General features: G+C 46.1%; 1 protein-coding gene across 2 annotated transcripts in view; it reads left to right on the top strand.

Moving 5' to 3' along the window:
• The window catches only part of LOC138265651 (alpha-1,4-N-acetylglucosaminyltransferase-like), a 494,212-nt gene that overhangs the window by 365,871 nt on the left and 102,285 nt on the right, over positions 1-26,056 (top strand). For both annotated transcript variants that reach the window (XM_069213558.1, XM_069213559.1), the window contains one exon: positions 3,408-3,902. In XM_069213558.1, coding sequence (XP_069069659.1) covers positions 3,408-3,902 — 495 coding nt within the window. The remainder of the gene's footprint in view (positions 1-3,407; positions 3,903-26,056) is intronic.

The raw sequence follows: 26,056 nt of genomic DNA, 5'->3' as shown, positions 1-26,056 counted from the left end.
AAGTAGCAAGACGACTACTAGCAACCTTGTATTACTTCATCCTGCCGGCTTTCTCGACTGTTTCCAGGTGGTGCATGCTCTAGGGATAGCCTGCCTCCTCCCTGCACTAGGAGCTCTGAAGAAATCTCCCGTGGGTCGACGGAATCTTCCCCCTGCAACCGCAGGCACCAAAAGACTGCATCACTGGTCCTCTGGGTCCCCTCTCAGCACGACGAGCGTGGTCCCTGGAACTCAGCAACTCTGTCCAAGTGACTCCCACAGTCCAGTGAGTCCTTGCCTCCCTACGCTAGACTGCATTGCTGGGTACCGCGTGATTTGCAGCTGCTCCGGCTCCTGTGCACTCTTCCAGGATTTCCTTTGTGCACAGCCAAGCCTGGGTCCTCGACACTCCTTCCTGCAGTGCACAACCTTCTGAGTTGTCCTCCGGCGTCGTGGGACTCCCTTTTGTGACTTCGGGTGGACTTCGGTTCACTTTCCTTTCAAGTGCCTGTTCAGGTACTTCTGTGGGTGCTGCCTGCTTATGTGAGGGCTCCCTGAGTTGCTGGGTGCCCCCTCTGTCTCCTCCTCCGAATAGTGACATCCTGGTCTTTCCTGGGCCACAGCAGCACCCAAAAACCTCTACTGTAACCCTTGCAGCTAGCAAGGCTTGTTTGCGGTCTTTCTGCATGGGAACACCTCTGCAAGCTTCATCACGACGTGGGACATCCGTCTTCCAAAGAAGCCCCTAGCTCTCTTCTTTCTTGCAGAACTCCAAGCTTCTTCCATCCGGTGGCATCCGCTGGCAGCTTCCTTGCACCCTCAGCTGCCATTTCCTGGGCTCCTGCCCACACTTGACACTGTCGCGACTATTGGACTTGGTCCCCTTGTCTTACAGGTACTCAGGTCCGGAAATCCACTGTTGTTGCATTGCTGGTGTTTGTTCTTCCTGCAGAATCCCCCTATCACGACTTCTGTGCTCTCTGGGAGTAGTAGGTGCACTTTACACCTACCTTTCAGGGTCTTGGGGTGGGCTATTTTCCTAACCCTCACTGTTTTCTTACAGTCCCAGCGACCCTCTACAAGCTCACATAGGTTTGGGGTCCATTCGTGGTTCTCATTCCACTTTTGGAGTATATGGTTTGTGTTGCCCCTATACCTATATTGCAACTGTAATTCTACACTGTTTGCATTACTTTTCTTGCTATTACTTACCTAATTTTGGTTTGTGTACATACATCTTGTGTATATAACTTATCTTCATACTGAGGGTACTTACTGAGATACTTTTGGCATATTGTCATAAAAATAAAGTACCTTTATTTTTAGTACTTCTGTGTATTGTGTTGTCTTATGATATTGTGCATATGACACCAGTGGTATAGTAGGAGCTTTACATGTCTCCTAGTTCAGCCTAAGATGCTTTGCCATAGCTACCTTCTATCAGCCTAAGCTGCTAGAAACACCTCTTCTACACTAATAAGGGATAACTGGACCTGGCACAAGGTGTAAGTACCTCTGGTACCCACTACAAGCCAGGCCAGCCCCCTACAGTAACTAATGGAAGGCTTCTGGAAATTTACAGCATCTGCAGTGGAAAAGAAAAACATATTGTGCAACACAACAGTTTACTGTAAAAACAGGCCCTTTAACCATAGCAAGTAAATCAAAGTTAATATGGAATCAGTGGTCAGACTAACCCAATACATTGGTGCCTTGCTTCTGCTTGCAATGCCTAAGGATTATTACCTACTACAAAAATTGCATTTATTATATGTATGTTCCTGAGGATGAAAGTTTGCGAAATGAGGAAATTGGCTCTATCACTACCAACAAATGATTTATATTATAACTAAAATCTTTTATCACCCTTTATATGTGCTCCTTTTTGTGATCCTCAAAACAGACTTTCACTGCAAAGCATTTCATGTCCATGTTCATATTTTTACCAGCCAATCAAGGGGCACCCACTTGTCCATAGTGGTCGGGTGTGCTCGCCATGGCCCCTTAAATATTTTTTTAATTCAGCTTCAGGATACAGGTTCCATGTCCCATAGTTCTGCAATGGATGCCACAACATATTGTTCAAGTTGTCAAAAATCAATCTGGATTGACTAGTGAGCTTTAAAATGGCAAATGGGTCCATATCATTGTATTTGAACAATCATTTCTCTAAAACAACTGAATGGATTTGCACCGAATTACAAAAAGCAGGCTTTTAGGAGTACAATCATGCAGAAAAGATTTATGTCACACTTGGCAAGTAAGTAAAACTTTAACCAAAACAATTCCTTTACTTAATTTGGTGTAAATCCGCACAGTAGTTTTGGGAAAATTAGCTTATAAAATGTTTTCCTTTCTGGGAAAGAAGAATTACGTTTTAGAGCTATCTGAACAGTTCAATTGCTGATCCTTTGTAGATCTGCGAGTTTCCATACAGCCAATAAAAATGAAAGAACACCATTGGATGAGCAAGCTTTTTCTCTCAATATTCACTGCAGATTTGAGAATCCATACTGGATTTGCTTATCCACCAAACTCAGATTTAAGTATTTTCCTAGAAAAACGGCATTACCCAGCCTGCTGCACGGAGGACCTTGTTGAGAAACAATAAACACAAAAGGTGTAGAAGGGTCAGGCTAGTTATACCAAAACCCCAAGTCTCATATGCGGACCACAACAGGTATCCTATGGCTTGAAAATAAATATCAAAAACTTTTTTATCGCTAATTTAATGAGTTTATTGATGCATTAGGCAAATCCTGTTGCTTTGAAAAGTTCCACTGGCCTTTTAAAGGATTCAGGATTTGTGAATCCAGGTAAGGATTTGTGAATCTTGACCTAAATGTGAAAAAAATAATTTGGTGCACTTTTGTTGTGCTTGGTAAACTCAAGCTATACATAAACTTTGGACGTGAGCAGCAGCAGTTGACTGCCACTGGTGTGCTGGGCACAGGACCTTTGGTCAGTCACCACTACACACTCCAAAAGTTCACATAAAATAGCGATTAGCTGTAAATGGAAGTTGAGATCCAAGGAACAGTCCAATGTGGAATATGATGATTAAAAAAATAGAAATTTACTGACAAAAAAAGGTTAAAGTGAAGTTATGGTTAGCTTTCGTTATACTACTGGAATGAATGTTTAAAAAGAAACTTGCAAATTCAGTGGAAAAAAACACAGTCAAAGTGCAGTCATGATTAAAACAAAATAAAGGCAAGAAAAAATGTGGTTGTAATTGAAGGATGGATCCTTTTTGGGAGAGAGCACACTTGGCAGCCCTGTAATTAATAGGACCTCAACAAATGCATAATAATTCTCCAGATGTTGGTTTACTTTTATCAACACTTTATTGAGTATTATCTAACTTAATTTGTACATTCCATAAATGACACAGATCACCATGATTAACCTATTTTCTTTTTTAACAGATGGTTCAGACTTCATTCAAAAATCAAGCCATGAATGCACTGATCAGAATCCTGGTTCTGGGTTTGATAATTCTGTGCGGCTCATTCATTTACTTGAAAAGCTCTGACCTGAAATCTGCACAGATATCTCTGAAATCCGTATTTCAAAGCAATACTAACAATGGAAGCTGCCATACTCCCCATGCAATAAAACTGGACTCCGCTGATAGAAATCTTCAATATACTCCTACGTCACCTGGCATCTTCTTTGTAGAGACATCAGAAAGGATGGTGCTGCCATCTTTAGCGGCCTGTTCTATTGAATCAGCTGCTAGGACCTATCCAAACAGACCAGTGTACTTTCTCATGAAGGGCTTGAGTGAAGACACCTCTATTCAATTGAAATCGGACTACAGGGTAATATCCCTTCTGTCCTCCATGAAAAATGTCCACATCCTCCCTCTGCGGTTTGAAGCCCTTTTCCAAGACACGCCGCTCCAATCCTGGTACCAAAAGGTATGTACATTATCATATGTACACACTTTGTATTTATTATTGTGGCCTTGTGTGATGTGCCAAATACACATTAACTTGATGCTTTACCTACAATTTATCCCTTCTCTTTTATTTTTCTATTTGTCACCCCTACAATGCTATTTAAAAGAATTTGTTTGTCAGTAAGTGTTGCTAACACTGAGTTTCTACTGAAATTATTAATGAATATTCATGTATTCTGAGCGTTGAAAGTTGCATAGAAAACATAATAATCTAGAGAAAAATAATGCACGCATTTGAAGGTGTGCCCACATGAGTAGCCACCATTGTTCACGAAGTGTACTTATTAATGGCTTATTAAATTAAATTGTTGAGCTTAGGTTTGATTAATGTAGTAATATGTCATATTTAGGGTTATGCACTATGACTTAGCGGAGCTCTTGGCCTAGTTGCACAGCTTCATGTCAAGCTGCATTTTCTTAGGCGTTTAATAAAATGTCTGCTTAGAGAATTAAAATGTGATTTTCCACTGTGCTGACCAGATGTGCTCGTAGCTAAACGTCTTTCTCATGAGAATTGCTTGCTAGAGGGTGCTGTTCTTACTAATGCAACATTGTAAATGTAATGTGTGTAAGACTGACTTTCGCAGGAGAGTACAATGAAGAAACTGACTGGAGTATAAACTGCAACAGTATTAATACCGGACGAGCCAAATGACGGTATTCGGAGAAGAGGAACCAGTCATCGACGTGTGAACCATGTCCTAGTAGAAATGTAGATTTTAAGTTTTAGCTTTATTGGACAAAATGTGAACATGTGACTCCTTGACCAATAGGGACTTGGGGAGTAGTTTTAGGAAATCTAACTTAGCCAGACTGCACAGAAAGGAGACAGCCCATTCTTGCTCATTTTACGTTTTGAGAAGAGACGTGCCTAACTTTAATGCTTAAAGACTTTGGGGCATATTTATACTCCGTTTGCGCCGGAATTGCGTCGTTTTTTTTGACGCAATTCCGATGCAAAACTAACTCCATATTTATACTTTGGCGTTAGACGCGTCTAGCGCCAAAGTCCATGGAGTTTGCGTCATTTTTTTGCGTGGACACCTACTTTGCGTTAATGATATGCAAGGTAGGCGTTCCCGTCTAAAAAATTGACGCCGAGGCATGTGCGCCGTATTTACACTCCCGGGCAAAATTCACGCCTGGGAGTGGGCGGGTCAAAAAAAATGACGCACGGCCGCTTTTGCGCCGTTTTTTAGCGCCTGGAAAAGGCAGGCGTTAAGGGACCTGTGGGCTCTGAAAGAGCCCAGAGGTGCCCTCCCATGCCCCCAGGGACACCCCCTGTCACCCTTACCCAAGGCTGGAGGGACCCATCCCAGGGACATTAAGGTAAGTTCCGGTAAGTATTATTATTATTTTTTTTGGTGGCATAGGGGGGCCTGATGTGTGCCCCCCTACATGCCACTATGCCCAATGACCATGCCCAGGGGACATAAGTCCCCTGGGCATGGCCATTGGGCAAGGGGGCATGACTCCTGTCTTTGCTAAGACAGGAGTCATTTCTATGGGGGTTGGGAGTCGAAAAAAATGGCGCAAATCGGGTTGAGGCGAAAAATTTGCCTCAGCCTGACTTGCCCCATTTTTTGACGCCCAAGCTCCATATCCCCCTACGCCGGCGCTGCCTGGTGTACGTCGTTTTTTTCCACGCACACCAGGCAGCGCCGGCGGCTAACGCCGGCTAACGTCATTGATTAAATACGGCGCCCGCATGGCGCTTCAGAATGGCGTTAGCCAGCGCTAATTTTTTTGACGCAAAACTGAGTTAGCGCAGTTTTGCGTCAAAAAGTATAAATATGGCCCTTTGCCTTTTTCTGAACTTTGATGCTGAATCCTGATGGCTTGCTGACCAGACTGATGACGAAGACTGTCACAGCTTGCTGATCCAAACTGAGGATAGGTATATTGACTATGATCTTGTTTGCTATGTCTATTTGCTTTTGTTTCTAGATACCAACCGCACTATTTTGATAGAGCCAAAGTTAGATGTTTTTTCAAATTTGTGCTGACTAAATTGTTTTGCATGAAACCCAACATGCTAATTCTAATCTTATGTTATTTAGCGTCTTCACTAATGAAGTTCAATATAGGGAATAACAACTGACGCCTTTTCTTTGCTGAATCTAAATGTATGTGATATTGTTTGCAGAGTTGTTCTTGTTATCAATTTGCACTGTAACTTTGGAATGTGTAGTAGCTCAAGCCTTGATTAGATTCCAATTCTTTCGTCGCTTTGGACAGCCAGTGTTGTTTCTGTATGTTTATCATTTATTTTTTAGATTAACCTACGCTGTTAATATAGGGAAATAAATATTCGAACTTTTATATAAAGGTGCGGTTAATCATGACTGCAAGGTAATTACTGACTCCTATTGATTACTAATGTTATTAATTATTGATGTTGATTAATTATTGATCTGCATGTACGGGATATATGGTGGGAACATCTTAAGCGTAGACAAAAGGTTCATCAATGTATTCGCGTCCCCTTGTAAGTTTACTTATTAAGGTTAGGCGCGCCAACAGTGTTGATTAAATCCTCTGTTAAAAATCATCACCTTTCTCTTTTTTTACTGACAGCTGTGTTTTTATAAACAAAATAGAACTCTGGTATTACTTTTTAGATCGAGCGCACAAGCACTCTGACCTGTTGTAATCTGTCTATGGGCTTTAAACCACACCCACCGCAAGCCCATCATTATCACTCGTTCATGGGCTTCCCTTTCAAAAATGCTTTTTCATTGGTAAATGCTTTACGTTTGTCCCTTCTTGGGTCCGTTTTTTTACCGCCTTGTCCATCGACCCTGTTACATGGATAATTACACATTTGCCAATATGTTTGACTGCGAGCAAACTTCTATTTTCTTTTGTATCTCTCCTTCACGCTCACATTCATGTCAGCCATGGCGCTTTGAATTTGCTCACTTATGTCAACTGTTTTAGTTTTAATTTTCAATTTACGTGACAAGAGAAGTCCAGTTAGGAATTTACAACGCTAATAGCTGTAACTGGAGCAAATGTGAGACCCACTGCATTGCGCAAATGCTTGTTTTAGGTTCTGCCTAGATATAGCATTAGATTTCTCACCAGCCTCATGTTTTCTAAAATAAAATTCATATTTACTTACGTACAGAGGATTTCGGTCAGACCTCTTCATTTAGTGGTCAGGTCATATGTCATTCACATTTTGATTCAGCTTGCCACAGCATACGGAATGGGAAGATGGTTCAGCTTACCTAGCCATTTGTTCTGTACTATTAATGTTGGCACAAGTGTATAGCTTCCAAAAAAGTAGCCCATGTCCGTGCCATGGGCAATCTCTACTTTCACCAAGGCCAGACTTATTGGCTTTGCCAAATCCTGTCATTATTTGCTTGCACTTTCTTTCCACTTCACGCAGTCTGCTCTTGTTTGTATTCTTCTTAAAAGACCACCATATATGTACAGCACCTCAACACTCTTTGCCCCGGTGCGAACTACCAAATAAAGGGTGAAATCATGGTTGCATAAGGGTTCACATGTGTTTGGATACTTTCCTATTTCATGCACAAGGGGAAACGAGTTTCTTTGCCATACACTAGTCGGGCCTAAACCAACAACTACTGGTTGCATACAGAGCAGATAACGGAGTTCAACTCTTTTTAGGTCTGGCATTATCCAAAACAGTTTTGTTTTATTATTATTTTATTTATAATATACTTATTTATATGTGCTTTCATCCATTTGCCTGCCATCGTGTCATTCACATTATTCCTTTACCCACTACAGTTTACAGCGTGGGACCGTGGTTTATCCTGCCTGGGCTGACTTTACTATGAGCGACTACATCATGCCCTTTCAGGAGAATCCGCATGCAAAACGGTTCCCTTCCCTGACAAGATCTATTAATGCAATGAGTGCTTTTTTTTTAACATTTTTCTTTTTTTTAAGATTGGGTGTGGGGCACAGCAGCTTCCACAACAATACAGTTTTGCAAAAATTATAACAAAACTAAAAATTCATTGAAAAAGCGAAAAGGCTGGCAGTCAACGCCAGACCTATTGGATGCACCAATGCTCATTTAGTCTTATGGAAATAGTCATGTTAAGAAATATATCTCTACGTCCCTTGACCAATTAACAGTATTTGGGACACTTTCCAATACTTATTCCTCTACGTACAACTGTTTGAAATAGGTACAACTTTAGAAGTATCACTGAATGCATATAATGGCATTACCAGTGTTGTAACTGTGGCAGCCTTCAGCACATTGACAGCACTACTCTCCCGAACAACTCCAATAATAACACCCATTTTTGACCCACAACCACGCTAAAGATGATAGCAAATCCAAATAACTTGCTGAATTCTTGCATTAGTAAAAGCCATCCTGCACCTGTAACAATATACAGCTCCAGATTTTGAGAGGGAAGATCTGGGATTTGACTTTGCACAAATAAATCTGATTTTCACGATTTTGAGAACTTGCCCAAAAACATATGAAATTTCTCATTTTCCCCTTTACAGAGCCAGTACCTTAGAAAGAATACCATGCTTGTGCCATGGGCCCTGGTGCAAGCTAGGGAAATTGCACTTTGACTGCTGTTGAGGCAGGAAAATTCATCAATAATCAGGGTTCAATAGGCCCCTCATGGCTCGGGGCCCCGGTGTCTCTGCACTTTCTGCACGCCTGTACCTATGTCTCTGTACAGAGCACATAGTGTGGACCATAAATTTGGGTTTAGCTTTCTCTCCCAGAGTTCTTGGGATGTTTACTAATCAAAAACGTGCCCCTAGTCCTTCTTGCTATGTGTCTATTGGTCCCTTCTTCAGTAATTTTTAGCAATTTGACGGTGGAGAGTTCACTATGTCTCATGGTACTCCGCGTGAGCTCTTGTTATACAAATTGCCATGGAAACACAATGGCCTTTTTGAAAAACGTTTTAGTGCTATCATGGCAATATAAAGCTACAGCCAGTACTGCACATGTAAGTCACTGTTTGTGTAATTTCCCTTTGTGTATTACCAGAGTTAGTTTGTAAGAAATGCAATGACTGCATCTCCATGGTTTTTTAGGAACATAGCACCACCAACGCACTTGCAGTAAAGCCTTTGGCCTTGCACCATGCTTGATATGCATGCACACAAGTCCATGCATGAAGTGCTGCACTAAGTACGTACCACACGGACAGTGGTCTACACATACCGTTTCATGCTCAGACCTCAGACTAATGGTACTTCACTATCTTCCAAAGGAGTAAAGAGGGTGTCCCAGTGTAGCCACTGATTGCCATAGAAGGGAAAACACTATTAGTACTTGCACAACGTCTTTTACCCGGAGCCTTTAGAAGGTGGCGTTGAAAGCAGCCATGCTCCATTTCTTACAACACCAAACCTCTTTTGAGGCTTCAGGTCTGACCTTAAGGGTTGGGTAGCACTTGCAAGAAGGTGGCCAGCTATTTCATTTTACGCTGATGCTCTGTCTCGCACCCATGCCCTAACTTAGAGGTAATGCATGTGCCAACGATTGTGCCCCTTCATGAAATATAGTGGCTAGCCACGTTCTGCACCCTGCTCGTCCCTACCTCAGAGTGTAGTACAATATTTTTCTGTCCTTGATAGGATTCTTTATGTGCATCACTAGTAACTGTTTGAATATTCTATATTCATTATTAGTTTCTCAGTCTGTTCTTATGAACGATATTTGATAAATGTCCCAAGTTTTCCAGTTGCCAGTTAAATGTATTCTTAAGTATGGTCTATATAATTTAGGTTTATTAAAAGAAGCTGAATAATCAGTAATTGTTCGTAGGCCAAAGTCTTAGAACTCCACATAATTTTAGGATGTTCCTTTTGTTTCTCCATGGTTAACTGCACAGGGGTGCTCTGGGTGTCTGTGTGGAACGTAGCTCCAAACCTACAGCTACAAGGGGTTGCACCATGCCCTAAAACTATCAGATTAGCAGCACATTTTAATCTGAGTGAACTTTGGTATATTACTTCAAGTTGATTGAATTTGAAAGAAAGACACAAGGGGCATATCATGCTCCGGTACACTGGTTCAGTGCAAAGTTGAGCGCCTGCTTTTTGCATCTGAGGTGTCAAATGTTCCCACATATAACTCGTTATTTTCCTGAGTTAATGCATGAACTTTAGGCAGAACAGGGGCCCATATGATGAACCTGTTTCCCCCAAGCATCAAAAAACGAACGTACCTTCACCAAAATAGCCCTAACTCTGGGCTGAACCACACTGCCATATGAGAAATTGCCTCTTATTGCAAGTGGATCAATTATCCTAGCATTCCACTGATGGGACCTAACAATTATAAAAGACTTGCAAGGCCACACACCAGTTGCGGCTTGCAGGACGTGGAAGGGGCTGGGTGTGGTATGAAGTGGTGTGTTTGCTGCCTATGTGAATATAGCAGCCCCATTCAAGAGGACAAAGGACTTTGACACCTGTTTGGTGTGTGGCACTTTTTTTGAGGAGGCCAGCAAGCCTGGTCATCCCTGCCTCATTGGCTTGGGACCACCTAAGGAAGAATTCTACAGTTTGGCCTTGTGTTTACTCTGAGGGAGGCACCTAATTTTGCAGTGCCTAACACGCCATATTACACTATCGTCAGCCAATTGGAATGAAGTGTATCCACACACCTCTGTAACCCCCCAGTGCTGTACATCAGGAATATTGAGTCAGGACTATTGTGGCACCTTAATATCCTAGTCAAAGAGTTACTGGTCAAAATATTGAGGTAAATGTATTGACCTGTAACTCTGCATCTATTTGCATTGAAAATCTGCACATGTTGATGCTACATAGATGGGGAGATAATAATAATAAATCTATTCTTCACTGTGTGCACTTACCGTTCAATATTTTGCCCTCAAAACTTTGGCTACTATATTAATATTCCTTACTCGATTTTCCATACATCAACCATTTCCAGTGAGCAGAGAGAATGAGAAGGACGGAGCAGGGCCCATCACCAGTCCTGGGATGAGGCAAAAATTATTTGGTGAGTTTCTGTACTCTGGTTCAGAAGGACAAAGCCTGAAGTAATAGAAGTGTTTCAAAATGGGACATCTGGCAAAAGGAGGCACAAGTGAGCACAAAGGGAGATAATAGCTTCTCACAAAAATCAAGTACATTTTTGACCATGGTGATATTTGACATGCAATCTGTTTTGGTAGAACGTAGGGGTGAGTGAAAAATTCTGCTCAGCCGGGGAAGTTTGTGGAGTTTTGTCCACTCCAGTGTGGAGTTCGGCAAAACTCCACCAACTGTGGCATGGCAACATTTTTTCATGCACATGGCTCACCAACGTTAAGTTGGCGAGTGAGAATTTGCATCGTCTTGCTCGATTTTTGGCAGGTCGAAACTGTTCGCATTGAGAAAGTGGCCGCTCAAGTAGAAAATCTACTCAGTCATCAGAAAGAAGCACAGCATTCTACCACACTATCTGGTGCCTTTCATTCAGATTTTCCAGCACAGAATAAGAAGCCACGATAAAAATCAGCGCAACATGCTCGAATTCCGTGTGCTCACAACTCCATGGGTAGGTCGCTCCCCCTGCCGCTGCAGCTCCTCCAAGTTCCCGAGTTCCTGTGTTCCTGAGACCCACCTAACTGTAAGTACCCCCCTCCTCCCAGCCCCTCGCCCTGCCCCGCGCCACTCACCTTCTCTCCTGCTCCTGCTTCTTTTCCTCCTCTCTGTCTCTTCCTCCTCGCTCCCCCTCTGCAATCTTCTTCTGTGTTCTTCTGTTCTTCTCTTCTGTTCTTCTGTTCTTCCCTTCTGTTCTTCTGTGTTCTTCCGGTCTTCTGTGTTCTTCTTCTCTGTTCTTCTCGGTGCTTCTGTGTTCTTCTTCTCGGTTCTTCTGTGTTCTTCTCTGTTCTTCTCTGTTCTTCTGCTCTTCCGGTCTTCTGTTCTTCTGTCTTCTGTTCTTCTGTTCTTCTGTTCTTCTGTCTTCTGCTCTTCCGGTCTTCTGTTCTTCTGTCTTCTGCTCTTCCGGTCTTCTGTTCTTCTGTCTTCTGTTCTCCTGTCTTCGGCTCTTCTACCTCCTCCGTCTTCTTCCCCCGAGCCTGCCCTCCTGCTCCTTCCTCATCCCCCTCCCTCACTCGCCTCCCCCTCTCTCACCCCTAGCTAACCCGTTCGCTATCTACCTCCCTCACTCCTCCTATCTTCCTATCTCTCTAGCTCCCTATCTCACTATCTAACTCCCCCACTCTCCACCTCCTCCTACCTACCTATCTGTCTATCTATCTATTTCCCTATCTATCGACTTCTCTATCTATTTCTCTATCTCCCCCCCCCTCCCGCCACCCCCTCTACTACCTATCTCCCTATCCTCTCACTCTACCTCTCTCCCTCACCCACCTCTACAACCCCCCCTCGCCTATCTTCACAACCCTACTCCTATCTCTCTCCCTAATCTCCAAACCTCCTAACACTCACCCTCCTCCACCCTAAACCCCCTCCCCCAGCTCCTCTCACTCTACCTGTCCCCCCCCTCCCTCGCGCTTTCCCGCCGCGACCTCCTGCACGCCCCGCCCCCCAGCTCCCATTCGCCCCCAGCTGACCCCTCCCCCCCCTACCTCTTATGGCGGCCGCTGCGCGACAGTGGTAGCGACCCTTGACCCAAGGGTAGGTCGCTCCCCCTGCCGCTGCAGCTCCTCCAAGTTCCCGAGTTCCTGTGTTCCTGAGACCCACCTAACTGTAAGTACCCCCCTCCTCCCAGCCCCTCGCCCTGCCCCGCGCCACTCACCTTCTCTCCTGCTCCTGCTTCTTTTCCTCCTCTCTGTCTCTTCCTCCTCGCTCCCCCTCTGCAATCTTCTTCTGTGTTCTTCTGTTCTTCTCTTCTGTTCTTCTGTTCTTCCCTTCTGTTCTTCTGTGTTCTTCCGGTCTTCTGTGTTCTTCTTCTCTGTTCTTCTCGGTGCTTCTGTGTTCTTCTTCTCGGTTCTTCTGTGTTCTTCTGTGTTCTTCTCTGTTCTTCTGCTCTTCCGGTCTTCTGTTCTTCTGTTCTTCTGTTCTTCTGTTCTTCTGTCTTCTGCTCCTCTCACTCTACCTGTCCCCCCCCCCCCCTCGCGCTTTCCCGCCGCGACCTCCTGCACGCCCCCGCCCCCCAGCTCCCATTCGCCCCCAGCTGACCCCTCCCCCCCCTCCTACCTCTTATGGCGGCCGCTGCGCGACTGCGCAGCGGGCGCGCGCAGCGGGCACGCAGCTGGTGCGCCGGAGGCGCGCCAGAGGCAAGCACGTCTGCGCCCGTCCGCGCCTGGCCCGCGCCCAGCGCCACGACCCCTGGTCCCCAGCTCCCCCAAGCCCCGCTGATCCGCTACGACCCCACCACCCTCCACGCCCTCAACCCAGGGCGCTCCAAAACCTGCTTCCTAGCTCACCCCAAACGCACCCATGGACCCTTCGCCTGCAACTCCTGCAAACGCATCTTCCACCACGCAACTACCACGACCACAAGCCCACGCGCCATCAACCACCTCAAGTGCATCCTGATCAACGCTCGTTCCGTCCACAAGCACGCCGTTGAACTTTGGGACCTCCTGGACTCCACAGCCCCGGACGTCGCCTTCATCACGGAGACATGGATGAACGCCTCCTCTGCTCCAGACATCGCTACCCGCCATCCCCGAAGGCTACAAGATCTCCAGAAAAGACCGCACCAACCAAGTAGGAGGAGGTGTCGCCATCATCTTCAAAGACTCCATCAGCGTCACCACCTCCACCGAAGACCCCCCCCTCGCCGCTGAACACCTGCATTTTCAGATTCGCACCGACCCAAGGACAACCCTCAGAGGATCCCTCGTCTACCGTCCTCCCGGACCTCGCGCCTCTTTCAGCGACGCCATCGCCGACTTCATCTCCCCGCACGCCCTCGCCTCACCGGACTACATCCTCCTAGGCGACCTCAACTTCCATCTGGAACAAAACAACGACCCCAACACCACCACCCTGCTCGACAACCTCGCCAACCTCGGCCTCAAACAACTGGTGAACACCGCCACCCACATCGCCGGACACACGCTCGACCCTATCTTCTCCGCCAGCAAACACGTCTTCTTCAGCCACACCTCTGCCCTACACTGGACCGACCACAGCTGCGTCCACTTCACATTCCGACGCGAGACCTCCCACCTCCGCACTCAACCCATCCCTCATCGACAGTGGAACAAGATCCCTGAAGAGCAACTCTTCTCCGCTCTCGCCGCCAACCAACCCACCCTCACCACCGACCCCAACGACGCAGCTCTCAACCTCACAAACTGGATCTCCAACTGCGCTGACAACCTTGCTCCCCTCAAACGCACGCATCGACAGACCAACACCAAAAAACCTCTCTGGTTCTCTGACACCCTCAAAGAATCAAAGAAAACTTGTCGTGCCCTTGAGAAGGCCTGGCGCAAGGACCACACCGCTGACAACATGACCGCCCTCAAGAACGCTACATGCGAACACCACCACCTGATCCGCACTGCCAAAAGGAACTTTTTCACCGACAGACTAGACAAAAACAGCCACAACAGCAGAGAACTCTTCAGCATCGTCAAAGAGTTCTCCAACCCCAGCGCCAGCGCCAACGCCGTCACGCCCTCACAGGATTTGTGCGAATCCCTCGCCACTTTCTTCCATCGCAAGATCAGCGACCTCCACGACAGCTTCGGACACCAGACCCAACCATACACCACTGAACCCGCTTCCCCGGACACCACCCTCAACAACTGGACCCACATCAACACGGAAGAAACCAAATCCATCATGAACTCTATCCACTCCGGCGCCCCTTCGGAACCCTGCCCGCACTTCATCTTTAACAAAGCCGACGACATCATCGCCCCGCACCTCCAGACCGTCATCAACTCTTCTTTTTCTTCTGCTACCTTCCCCGAATGCTGGAAGCACGCTGAAGTCAACGCCCTACTAAAGAAACCTACGGCTGACCCAAGCGACCTGAAAAACTTCCGCCCCATCTCTCTTCTACCTTTCCCAGCCAAGGTAATAGAAAAGACCGTCAACAAACAGCTGACCACCTTCCTGGAAGACAACAACCTGCTCGACCCTTCACAAACCGGATTCCGAACCAACCACAGCACGGAAACCGCCCTCATCTCAGTCACAGACGACATCAGAACCCTGATGGACAACGGTGAAACAGTCGCCCTCATTCTCCTCGACCTCTCGGCTGCCTTTGACACCGTCTGTCACCGCACCCTAATCACCCGCCTACGCTCCACCGGGATCCAAGGCCAGGCCCTGGACTGGATCGCCTCCTTCCTCGCTAACCGCTCCCAAAGAGTTTACCTCCCTCCGTTTCGCTCAGAACCCACCAAGATCATCTGCGGCGTACCTCAAGGCTCATCGCTCAGCCCGACACTCTTCAATGTCTACATGAGCCCCCTCGCCGACATCGTACGCAAGCACGACATCATCATCACCTCCTACGCCGACGACACCCAACTTGTACTCTCCCTCACCAAGGACCCCGCCAGCGCCAAGACCAACCTACAAGAGGGTATGAAGGACGTCGCAGATTGGATGAGGCTCAGCCGCCTAAAGCTGAACTCTGAAAAAACGGAAGTCCTCATCCTCGGCAACACCCCGTCCGCCTGGGACGACTCCTGGTGGCCCACGGCCCTCGGCACCGCACCGACCCCCGCAGACCACGCCCGCAACCTCGGCTTCATCTTGGACCCTCTTCTCACCATGACCAAGCAAGTCAACGCCGTGTCCTCCGCCTGCTTCCTCACTCTCCGCATGCTCCGCAAGATCTTCCGCTGGATCCCCGCCGACACCAGAAAAACCGTGACCCACGCCCTTGTCACGAGTCGCCTGGACTACGGCAACACCCTCTACGCCGGGACCACCGCCAAACTCCAAAACTGCCTGCAACGCATCCAAAACGCCTCGGCCCGCCTCATCCTCGACGTACCCCGCAACAGCCACATCTCCGCACACCTGAGACACCTGCATTGGCTCCCAGTCAGCAAAAGGATCACCTTCCGTCTTCTCACCCACGCACACAAAGCCCTCCACAACAAGGGACCGGAATACCTCAACAGACGCCTCAGCTTCTACGTCCCCACCCGCCCCCTCCGCTCCGCTGGCCTCGCACTTGCTGCCGTCCCTCGCACCCGCCGCTCCACGGCGGGTGGGAGATCTTTCTCCTTCCTGGCGGCCAAGACCTGGAACTCCCTCCCCACCAGCCTCAGGACCACCCAGGACCACTCCGCTTTCCGGAGACTCCTAAAGACTTGGCTGTTCGAGCAGCGATAACCCCCCCTTTCCCCCCTAGCGCCTTGAGACCCGCACGGGTGAGTAGCGCGCTTTATAAATGTTAATGATTTGATTTGATTTGATTTGATGCAGGAGTTTTTATGTAACTCTGGTGGAATTCCGTGGAGTAAAACTCCAAAAGTTCCACCCAGGCCTACTAGAATGACAGCATTCTCCTTCATAACCAATGGCATGAGTCCATTAAATAAACAGCAGATTTAAACAATTGCTGTCCACAATGGCGTAGTCAAAAATACTACGTTTTAAAAAATATGTGAACCCTTACTCACAATAAATGAAGTTGATATATATATTTTCTATACCCAAGTTTATACATATCTTCAAAGTACATGGATGAGGAGTTAAGAATAGAAAATCCTTACCTCCCTCTGTGCATTTACCTATTGGATATTTTGTCTCACTCTTGTCAGAATCCAAGCAGAATTTGAAATTATGAACATTGTCTACATGCAACGTACTACTTTTCGAAAACAGAAGATAATTTAGCCTAGTATCTTCTTTCTCTGCTAACTGTTATGGCTTCATCCTGCTGATGTACTGCGAAGAAGACTTACTGGAGTCTCTGAAAAAAAGAAGAAATCTAGAGCCTTTCTTAGAGTTTGGTGGGTCGGGTACCCCATCAAAAAGTAGCAGATGTCCCATCTGCAATACTGTGCAATGTAAGTGCATTATAGCCTATGGCTCTTATAGTACCTATGGTTGGATACCCAATATGTTTTGATGGAGTATCAAGTCTGCCAAACTCTAAATAAAGCCTCTCAGTCACACTCAGAATCTGTCTATACTGCTCCCAATGTGTTGTGGCAGGTTTCTGTTTGGTAGGTTTTGTGATCATTTCTTCCTCACTGTCACTATCGTGAGCAGAGTAATTATGTTATGAAAACCACAAGCTTCATTTCTTTGTCGATTTCTTATTTTCTCCTTGAATCGTGAAGGAGTGATAATTTCAAAAGTTGCTCCCTGAATTTAGGATTTTAACCACAAAGCTCACTGAATGAGGATGTTCAAACTCATGATACTAATATGAATTATTCCTTAATAGTTAAACCTGGTAGCCATTCCTGCTGATTCTGTTTCACTCCAGTTCCTACTAGATTTTGCATCAATATCAGGTTGTGTAGGGTCTTAGAATTTGGCATATTTCCGTTACCCTGGCATGCTCGAGTGGCAGGAAAAGACAGTACCTCAAATCTCAAAAAGCTTCCCCATAACATTGACTGGAGGAGAACTATTCACAACCATATAAAGTCAAAAGTAATAAATCAGGCAAACTTGTTTCTTGTTTCAAATACTTCATAGCAGTTAACAGAGAACAGCTAATATTATTCACAATAATTTTCTACGTAGTGTTTTGAATCATGATTAAGTTGGTTCCCTAATCAAATTATGTGGGTGACACACTGCATGTTTATTTTTTATTTATTTATTTTTAAATCTTTACTTGCATTTAACCCCTTAGCAGCTACCCTCCATCTCCCCCAGAGCTGAGCTCTTTTTTGGCTATTTGGGGTAGTTAGCGCTTAGGCTCCCATAACTTTTTGTCCACAGAAGCTATCCACAACAAATTTTCGTCCTTTTTTCCAACATTCTGGGAATCCTTTGCAAACATCACATTTTGACAAAAAAACACTTTTCTCAAATTACGGTGCTGCAAAGTTCTGGAATCTGAGGGGAGTCACAAACGTCTTTCCACCCAGCATGCTCCAAGTCTCCCGATTAAAAATGGTACCTCACTTGTGTGGGTAGGCCTAGTGCCCATGACAGGAAATGCCCCAAACATACTGTGGCGATTATGATAACTGAGGTGAGTTTACTACTTAGTCTTGGTATCTGAAACCATTCAGGAAACCTACCACACCTAGACATTTAAAAAAAAAAAAAAAGACACCCAGGGGAGTCCACAGAGGTGTAGCTTGTGTGCATTCCCCAATTTATTTTTACAAAAAATACCCCGCGAAGGTGAAACATTGAATAAAAACTGTATTTTTCTTGCATATACGTGAAGTAAACTACAGAAATATGTATGGATCCACAAACATCTTATTACCTAGCATTCCCCAACTTGTCCCGATAAAATCGCTACTCCACTGATGTGCCTGGGCCTGGTGCCCGTGACTGGAATGGATCACACAAGGGTCAATGTTAGTCCTTGCATGAGGGCTACTGTTGACCCGGGAGTGATCCATTCCTGATGCGAGCACCAGGCACAGGCACACAAGTGTGGTTGTGTTTTTATCAGTACAAGTGGGGAAACACTGGGTGGTAGGAATCTTTTGGATCCCTGCACACTCCTGTAGATTAGGTGGGAAAAAAGGAAAATATGGGGGTTATTACAACTTTGGAGGAGGTGTTAATCCATCCTAAAAGTGACGGATATACCACCAGCCGTATTACGAGTTCCATAGGATATAATGGACTCGTAATACGGCTGGTGGTATATCCGTCACTTTTAGGACGGATTAACACCTCCTCCAAAGTTGTAATAACCCCCATAGTGTTTTAATCAGTGTTTCACCTTTTGCTGGGTATTCTGGGTAAGAAATCTTTGTGGAATCCACACACTCCACACTTCCGTGGACTGCCCTGGGTGTCTAGTTTTCAGAAATGTCTGGGTTTGGTAGGTTTCCTAATATGGCCACCGAGCCATTGATCAAATACACAGATGACTGTCTTAAGAAACCAGGCTACTTTGTGGTAGGTAATTTTGATGTCTCCACAATCCATTTTGGGCACTTCCCTGTCACTGGCCCACCCACACAAGTGAGGCAACGTTTTTCTCTCTAGACTCTTATTAGAATGCTGGGTGGTAGAAAAGTTGTGGCTGCCTGCAGATTCCAGGACTTTTCCTCACTGAAATGCAAGGCAAATGTGTTGTTTAAGCAAAGTATGTGATTTCAAGGGGATTCTGGGCGAAGGAAAACGTGTGAGAGCTACACAAGTCCTGCACTCTTGGACTCCCCTGGTACTAGTATGTTAAACTTAATCCACCACTCCAACGGGTCGGTTTTAGCACTTCCAGAAATTATTAATTCAAAGCATTAATACTTATTAAAGTATCTGAATATTGAAACTAAGCCTTCTAAAGGTGAGCCATAAAGCCACTTCAAGGCACCAACCGCTTTATGGTCCATTCACACGCCATTCACGCACTACACTTCATACCGCCGGCCACGTGCCCAATCCAACCAACCACTGCACTCACATCAACTTATCGCAGCCAGACAAGGGCCCATCACATTCATACGCCTTAGGATGAAATAAGTTTGACTACATTTTACCACCTGTCAAGTAACTGCATCCTTCTTCCTGAACAATACCGAAGGCATGTGTAAAGAGCCTTTGTCATGAATCCCATGACAGCCACCTGAGGCTCAGGAACACTTGTTTTCCATGTTCCCTTAGCGCATTCACTGAGCTAAATCCAACTCCTTCCTGTTTGTGGATGCAAGTTGGAGGTCATCGAGTATGCCTTGGGAGGCCTATTCCTCGAACTGAGCGAGCATATCTACCTTTGAAACTAAGGCAGACATGCTGGGCAATTTTTGCGAAGTTCCCTAAAGAGAACGTCATAAACTTTGAAGATTGGTAGTGTTTGGCACACAGGGTAGTCCATGAGAACACAGCATATGTCCCAGCCACCATTATATGCAGTGCTATGACTGTAATGCACTTATCAAACAGCAAATTGCATATCTACTAAGTTCTGGTGGAGAATGAACATGGCAAGCAGGCCAAACACTGACCCATACGTGTCATTGTGCTAAAGTGCCAGGGTGGCACCAATGGGTTTGAATCCATAGGTGTAGATGATGTGCATCTGTACTACATTTACTATCTGCCTTCTACCTGTGCAATATCCCTGGGAAAGCACACCTATTGTAAGCTTTTCTTACACGTCCATGTCATCATCAGAGTCCTGACTAATCCTGTATAATGCATACCACTTTTAGCTAGTTGAAGCTCAATAAAACATGTCTTTCATTTGCCATCAGCGCACTTCCTGTGCTAAATCCAACTCCTTCCAGTTTGTGGATGCAGTTTGGGGCTGTCTGAGTATGCATTGGGAGGTCTGTTCCTAGAACTGAGTGAGCATCTACCGTTGAAACAAAGGCAGACCTGATGGTGAATATATCCTAAGGTCTCTAAAGTAAAAAGTCAAACAAATATCCTGTGGGACTCATTCACCAACCCTTCTACTTTTGCTTTGTAAGTTAAGCTACAAATTGAGTTTGCACACTTTCAAACAAGTAGAAATGTTGGTGAATATGTCCCACAGGACATTTGTTTGACTTATTATCTTACTCTGGTTCTCTTTGGCAATCATGGTGGTCCTTGTGTAGCATACATACTTTCCCCAACAAGCACTTCAAAATGTAGTCATGCCTTTAACATTTTGCCACACAGGGTAGTCTGTGAGAATGTGGCATATGTTCTGTCCACTAGTATGTGCGTGGGGACTATAAAGCGCGGTAATCAACAGAATACCTATGATGTTCTGATGGTGGATAAAGGTGTCAAGCAGACCATAAGGAATTCTGTGACTTCCTGAAGTAGACAAAGTAAAATTCTGTGGATGCTAGCCTAACGAAGCAGTGCCCATGGGTGTTCAATTACATGCATAGCCACTGAAAGATTTACCCAACTGCAGCTCCACCTCAGTTGATTTCCCAGAACTTTGCTTTAGTATGATACAACGTAAAGTAAGTAGGGACACAGAGGCCTTGCTGAGATGAGCACTAGAGACATTAATACTGACTCTCCTGCCACTTTCCATCAGTCGAGCACACTTTACAGTGATGGCATGGGTGATCCCTTTTGGGTGTTTTAGGAATGTGATCAGCAAAGTGTCGCTCCTGCAGCCTTGCCACATCCTCCAGAACATAAGAAGTGGAGGCTGCTGCTTCTTTAACAGCAGTGAGGCTTTAAATTGCAGACAACTAGAAGTCAAGGAAAGTTAGGAGTCTTCCTGTGGTTGTCTGATGATAACATACACAGTGTATGTTGCCATTTGGATCAGGTGGGTAAACGGTTTCTTGTACCAAGTGCGATTTTACGTCACACATTGTATGGTTGAAGAAACTAGTCGTTCTTTTCCACTCCGCCCATGTACTTATTGTAATCAAGTATACAGGTGGGCTTGTGGACTTCGGCCTTCTGACCCCAAACCGTGATGAGGGAAGTGCTCTCATCATGAACTGTATTGAGCACGGATACATCACGCCTGTCCGACACTTGACTGCGATCAGTTCGTTGGAATGCAATGCAGTACTTTGGGATTTCTGGAGCTTCTTGCAAACAAGCTCCTGCGGGAATCCTTTGTTGTTACAACGAACTGTATTGCAGGCTACCGTGCTAGCTTTGTAGCGCTCACTGAACAGCTCTACTCCTGCATAGAATTTGTCAACATAAAGGTTATAACCTTTGTGAAGGAGTGGATGGACATGCTCCTATGCAATGTTTCCTGTGACCCCAAACGTGGGAGAGAAACATACAGGGTTTAAGATGGAGTCCTTCCCTGTATACACTCTCAAACTGTACACATAGCCAGAAGAGCTCTCACACAGCATGTACAGCCTAATTAATGCCATAGCAAACTATTTTGCTTGCAAAGTACTGTCTGAACAGCAGCCACCCTTTGTGGCTGCTGTTCAGCAAGGACTCATCAACTGCTATATTCTTTCCAGGAGAATAGATTTCTGGAAACCTGACAGACAAATGTTCCACGACAGGGTGAATTTTGAACAAGCTGTCATGGTTTGGATGGTCCCGGGGCAATGCGGCAGAATTGTCATTGAAATGCAGCATAAGCTGCAGTAGCAAAAAACGATCTCTGCTCATGTATGGTGCAAAGATGGGAGTTACTCAAACCGTGCGAGTTGTCCAGTAGGACTGCAAGGTGGGTTTCTGCACTAACCCCATTTCGAGCAAAAGGACGAAAAATATCTTCAACTCCGCCATCGAAGTGGGAGTCCACTGCTGTGCCCGAGAATGGGGCCCAAGAGTGCCTCCATGCTCCCTCAGAAATTGTTCTGCATGCAGATTTGTTTGCTGCACAATTTGCTGAAAGAAGTCAGCATCCAAAAAGAGATGGACATTGTCCACTAGCAAAACGTTGGCTGTATCGACATTACATCCAGCATCACCACTAAAAGGCAGAATTTGGGGCTGAACTAAATCGGAGGTCTGCCAAGAGAGCACTCTCTCTGTACTTACCGCCGCACGCACCTGGTCTCTGGGGTGGGCTAACCTGATGTTGTCCCGCAGCACAGACTGTGCTTGCGAAGGGACAGCACGACTGTTCTCATCGTCTACCTCAGAATCACTGAAAGAGGTGTCGTCCAATGAAAAATCCCTCCCAGATTTTGCCCCATCGTCCTCTCCAGATGCTGGCTCAGGATCTGCTGTCTCATTCTCGGATCCTGCCTCAGAGATGTCCACCATAACCCAAGTTACAGCTTCAGCAGCAGTCATCCAACGAGACACCATCTCCTGCTACTGGCTAAACTGTCCTTCTAAAGCACTAGCCTATGTAGGAGGCAGATAGGGTCACAAAATTGCTTGTGGGTGTGTGTGGGTGTGTGTGTGATGTGTTCAACAGTAAATGTCAGTCACCTTACCTTTGTTTCTTCTCTGAATCATCAGATTCTCTAAAGACACTGAAAAAAACAAAAAAGACACACTGTTACTTTACCTTACAACGTACCCATTATCACAGCCTTTAGCGCTGGTGGCACCCAGTGCGATAGTCATTGTTGGTTCTCCCCCTCTCATGACCTCCTCCTCAAATTCCCTCACTACCACCCCGCAATAGTGCACCTCATCTCTCCAGAGTCCCCTCACACATTCATTTAATTTGTTTTAAGGCACGGGTAACTCCTGGCTTTACTAATCCACTCATCTAAATACTTATCTATCCTTTGCAGCAGACATACTACTCAATATTTCAAACACAGATCGATCTCTTTCCTCATACAGTATTTCAATCCGTTAGTGGATTTTCACTCAGTGATTTATGAGCACATCACATTAAGCAGGTCTTCCCTCTTTGAATCCAGGAAAATAGGCATGTTTTCTTACAATAATCACAGTCAAATTACCCTAGTTTTTGCCTCAATTGTAATATTATTTTAAGAAAACATGACTATTTTCATTATGAGCAGTATGAGCATGTAAAAAAAGTAAAATACATCTATCTACAAGTTTCTCTGTCTACCTACATATATATATCTATATATAGAGAGAGAGATTGTAGGAAGTTGGCTCTGTATATACTATCTGAAAGTAAGAGATAGTGTGCACAGAGTCCAAGGGTTCCCCTTAGAGTTAAGAAAGTGGCAAAATTAGATAATTCTAATGTTCTATTTTGTGGTAGTGTGGTCGAGCAGTAGGCTTATCAGAGGGTAGTGTTAAGCATTTGTTGTACACACACAGGCAATAAATGAGGAACAAACACTCAAAGACTTAACTCCAGGCCAATAGTTTTTATATAGAAAAATAGATAAAGATTTGAAGTAAATACATAAAATGCAAGGTTCTCCACACAGGTAAGTAAGGAACTTTAAATTAGAGCAGTACCATACACAGTTTTAGGTAAAATGGCAATAAGCTATTTTAAAAGTGGACACTGTGCAAAAATCAACAGTTCCTGGGGGAGGTAAGTAAGGTTAGGTTTCTGAGGTAAGTAAAGCACTTACAAGTTAGTTCAGTTTCCTGGGCATAGGCAGCCCACCGTTGGGGGTTCAAGGCAACCCCAAAGTCACTGCACCAGCAACACAGGGCCGGTCAGGTGCAGAGGTCAAAGGAGGGCCCAAAACACATAGGCGCCTATGGAGAACAGGGGTGCTCCGGTTCTAGTCTGCCAACAGGTAAGTACCTGCGTCTTCGGAGGGCAGACCAGGGGGGTTTTGTAGAGCACTGGGGGGGACACAAACAGGCACACAAAACACACCCTCAGCGGCACAGGGGCGGCCGGGTGCAGTGTGCTTAGCAGGTGTCGGGTTTTCAACGGAGGGATCCCGGGGTCACTCTAGTGGTGCAGGCAGGGCACAGGGGGGCTTCTCGGGCCAGCCACCAACTGGGCTAGGGCACAGGGTCGCCTGATGGTCACTCCTGCACTGGAGTTTGGTTCCTTCTGGTCCTGGGGGCTGCGGGTGCAGTGCTTAACCCAGGCGTCGGGTTCTTTGTTCCAGGCAGTCGCGGTCAGGGGGAGCCTCTGGATCTCTCTGCATGCGTCGCTGTGGTGGTGCAGGGGGGTTGTCTCCGGTTACTCACGAGGTTGCAGTCGCCTGGGAGTCGTCTCTGCAGTGTTGGTTCTCGAGCCGGGGGAGTCGGGTGCAGAGTGTGAAGTCTCACGCTTCCGGCGGGAAGAGTGAGTTCTTTAGAAGTTGTTAGAAAGTTGCAAAGTTTTGAATAGTGCCGCTGTTCTCAGGAGTTTCTTGGTCCTTCGGGTTCAGGGCTGTCCTCTGAGGCTTCAGAGGTCGCTGGACCCTGTCGGATGCGTCGCTGTGCAGGTTCTTTGAGTCGGGAGACAGGCCGGTAGGGCTGGGGCCAAGTCAGTTGTCGTCTCTGTCGTCTCTGTCGTCTCTGAGGGGCTTTCAGGTCAGCAGTCCTTCTTGTTGTAGGTTGCAGGAATCTGATTTCCTGGGTTTTGGGGTGCCCCTAAATACTAGATTTAGGGGGGTGTTTAGGTCAGGAGGGCAGTAGCCAATGGCTACTGTCCCAGAGTGTGGCTATTCCCTCTTTGTGCCTCCTCCCTGAGGGGAGGAGGGCACACCGCTAATCCTATATGGGGAATCCTCCAATCTCAAGATGGAGGATTTCTAAAGGCAGAGGTCACCTCAGCTCAGGACACCTTAGGGGCTGTCCTGACTGGTGGGGGACTCCTCCTTGTTTTTCTAATTATCTCCTCCAGCCTTGCCGCCAAAAGTGAGGGCAGTGGCTGGAGAGGCGGGCATCTCAACTAGCGAGGATTCCCTGGGGTGCTGAAACAAAAGGCATGAGCCTTTAAGGCTCACTGCCAGGTGTTACAGTTCCTGCAGGGGAAGGTGAGAAGCACCTCCACCCAGTACAGGCTTTGTTCCTGGCCACAGAGTGGCTAAGCCACTCTCCCCATGTGGCCAGAAACTCGTCTGGTTGTGACAGGCTGGCAGACACTGGTCAGCCTAGCACTAGGAGTCGGACTGGTATTCAGGGGGCATCTCTAAGATGCCCTCTGGGTGCACTTTACAATAAATCCCACACTGGCATCAGTGTGCATTTATTGTGCTGAGACATTTGGTACCAAATGTCCCAGATTTCAGTGCAGCTATTATTGAACTGTGGAGTTTGTGTTTGACAAACTCCCAGACCATATACTCTTTATGGCTACCCTGCACTTACAATGTCTAAGGTTTTGCTTAGAGACTGTAGGGGCACAGTGCTCATGCACATATGAGCTCACCTGTGGTATAGTACACCCTGCCTTAGGGGTGACTTACCTATGCCACAGGCAGTGTGAGGGGGCATGGCACCCTGAGGGGAGTGCCATGTCGACTTAGTCATTTTCTCCCCACCAGCACACACACACAAGCTGTGAGGCAGTGTGCATGTGCTGAGTGAGGGGTCCCCATTGTGGCTTAAGACATGCTGCAGCCCTTAAAGACCTTCCCTGGCATCAGAGCCCTTGGTACCAGGGGTACCATTTACAAGGGACTTATCTGGGTGCCAGGGCTGTGCCAATTGTGGGAACAAAGGTACAGTTTAGGAAAAGAACACTGGTGCTGGGGCCTGGTTAGCAGTATCCCAGCACACTTTCAATCATAACTGGCATAAAGGACATGTCAATGGAAACAATGG

Source organism: Pleurodeles waltl, chromosome 11 (assembly GCF_031143425.1).
Source record: "Pleurodeles waltl isolate 20211129_DDA chromosome 11, aPleWal1.hap1.20221129, whole genome shotgun sequence".
In the NCBI taxonomy this organism is placed as follows: domain Eukaryota; kingdom Metazoa; phylum Chordata; class Amphibia; order Caudata; family Salamandridae; genus Pleurodeles; species Pleurodeles waltl.
The sequence above is the reverse complement of the archived record's forward strand: the minus strand, read 5'-3'. Positions and strand labels throughout refer to the sequence as shown.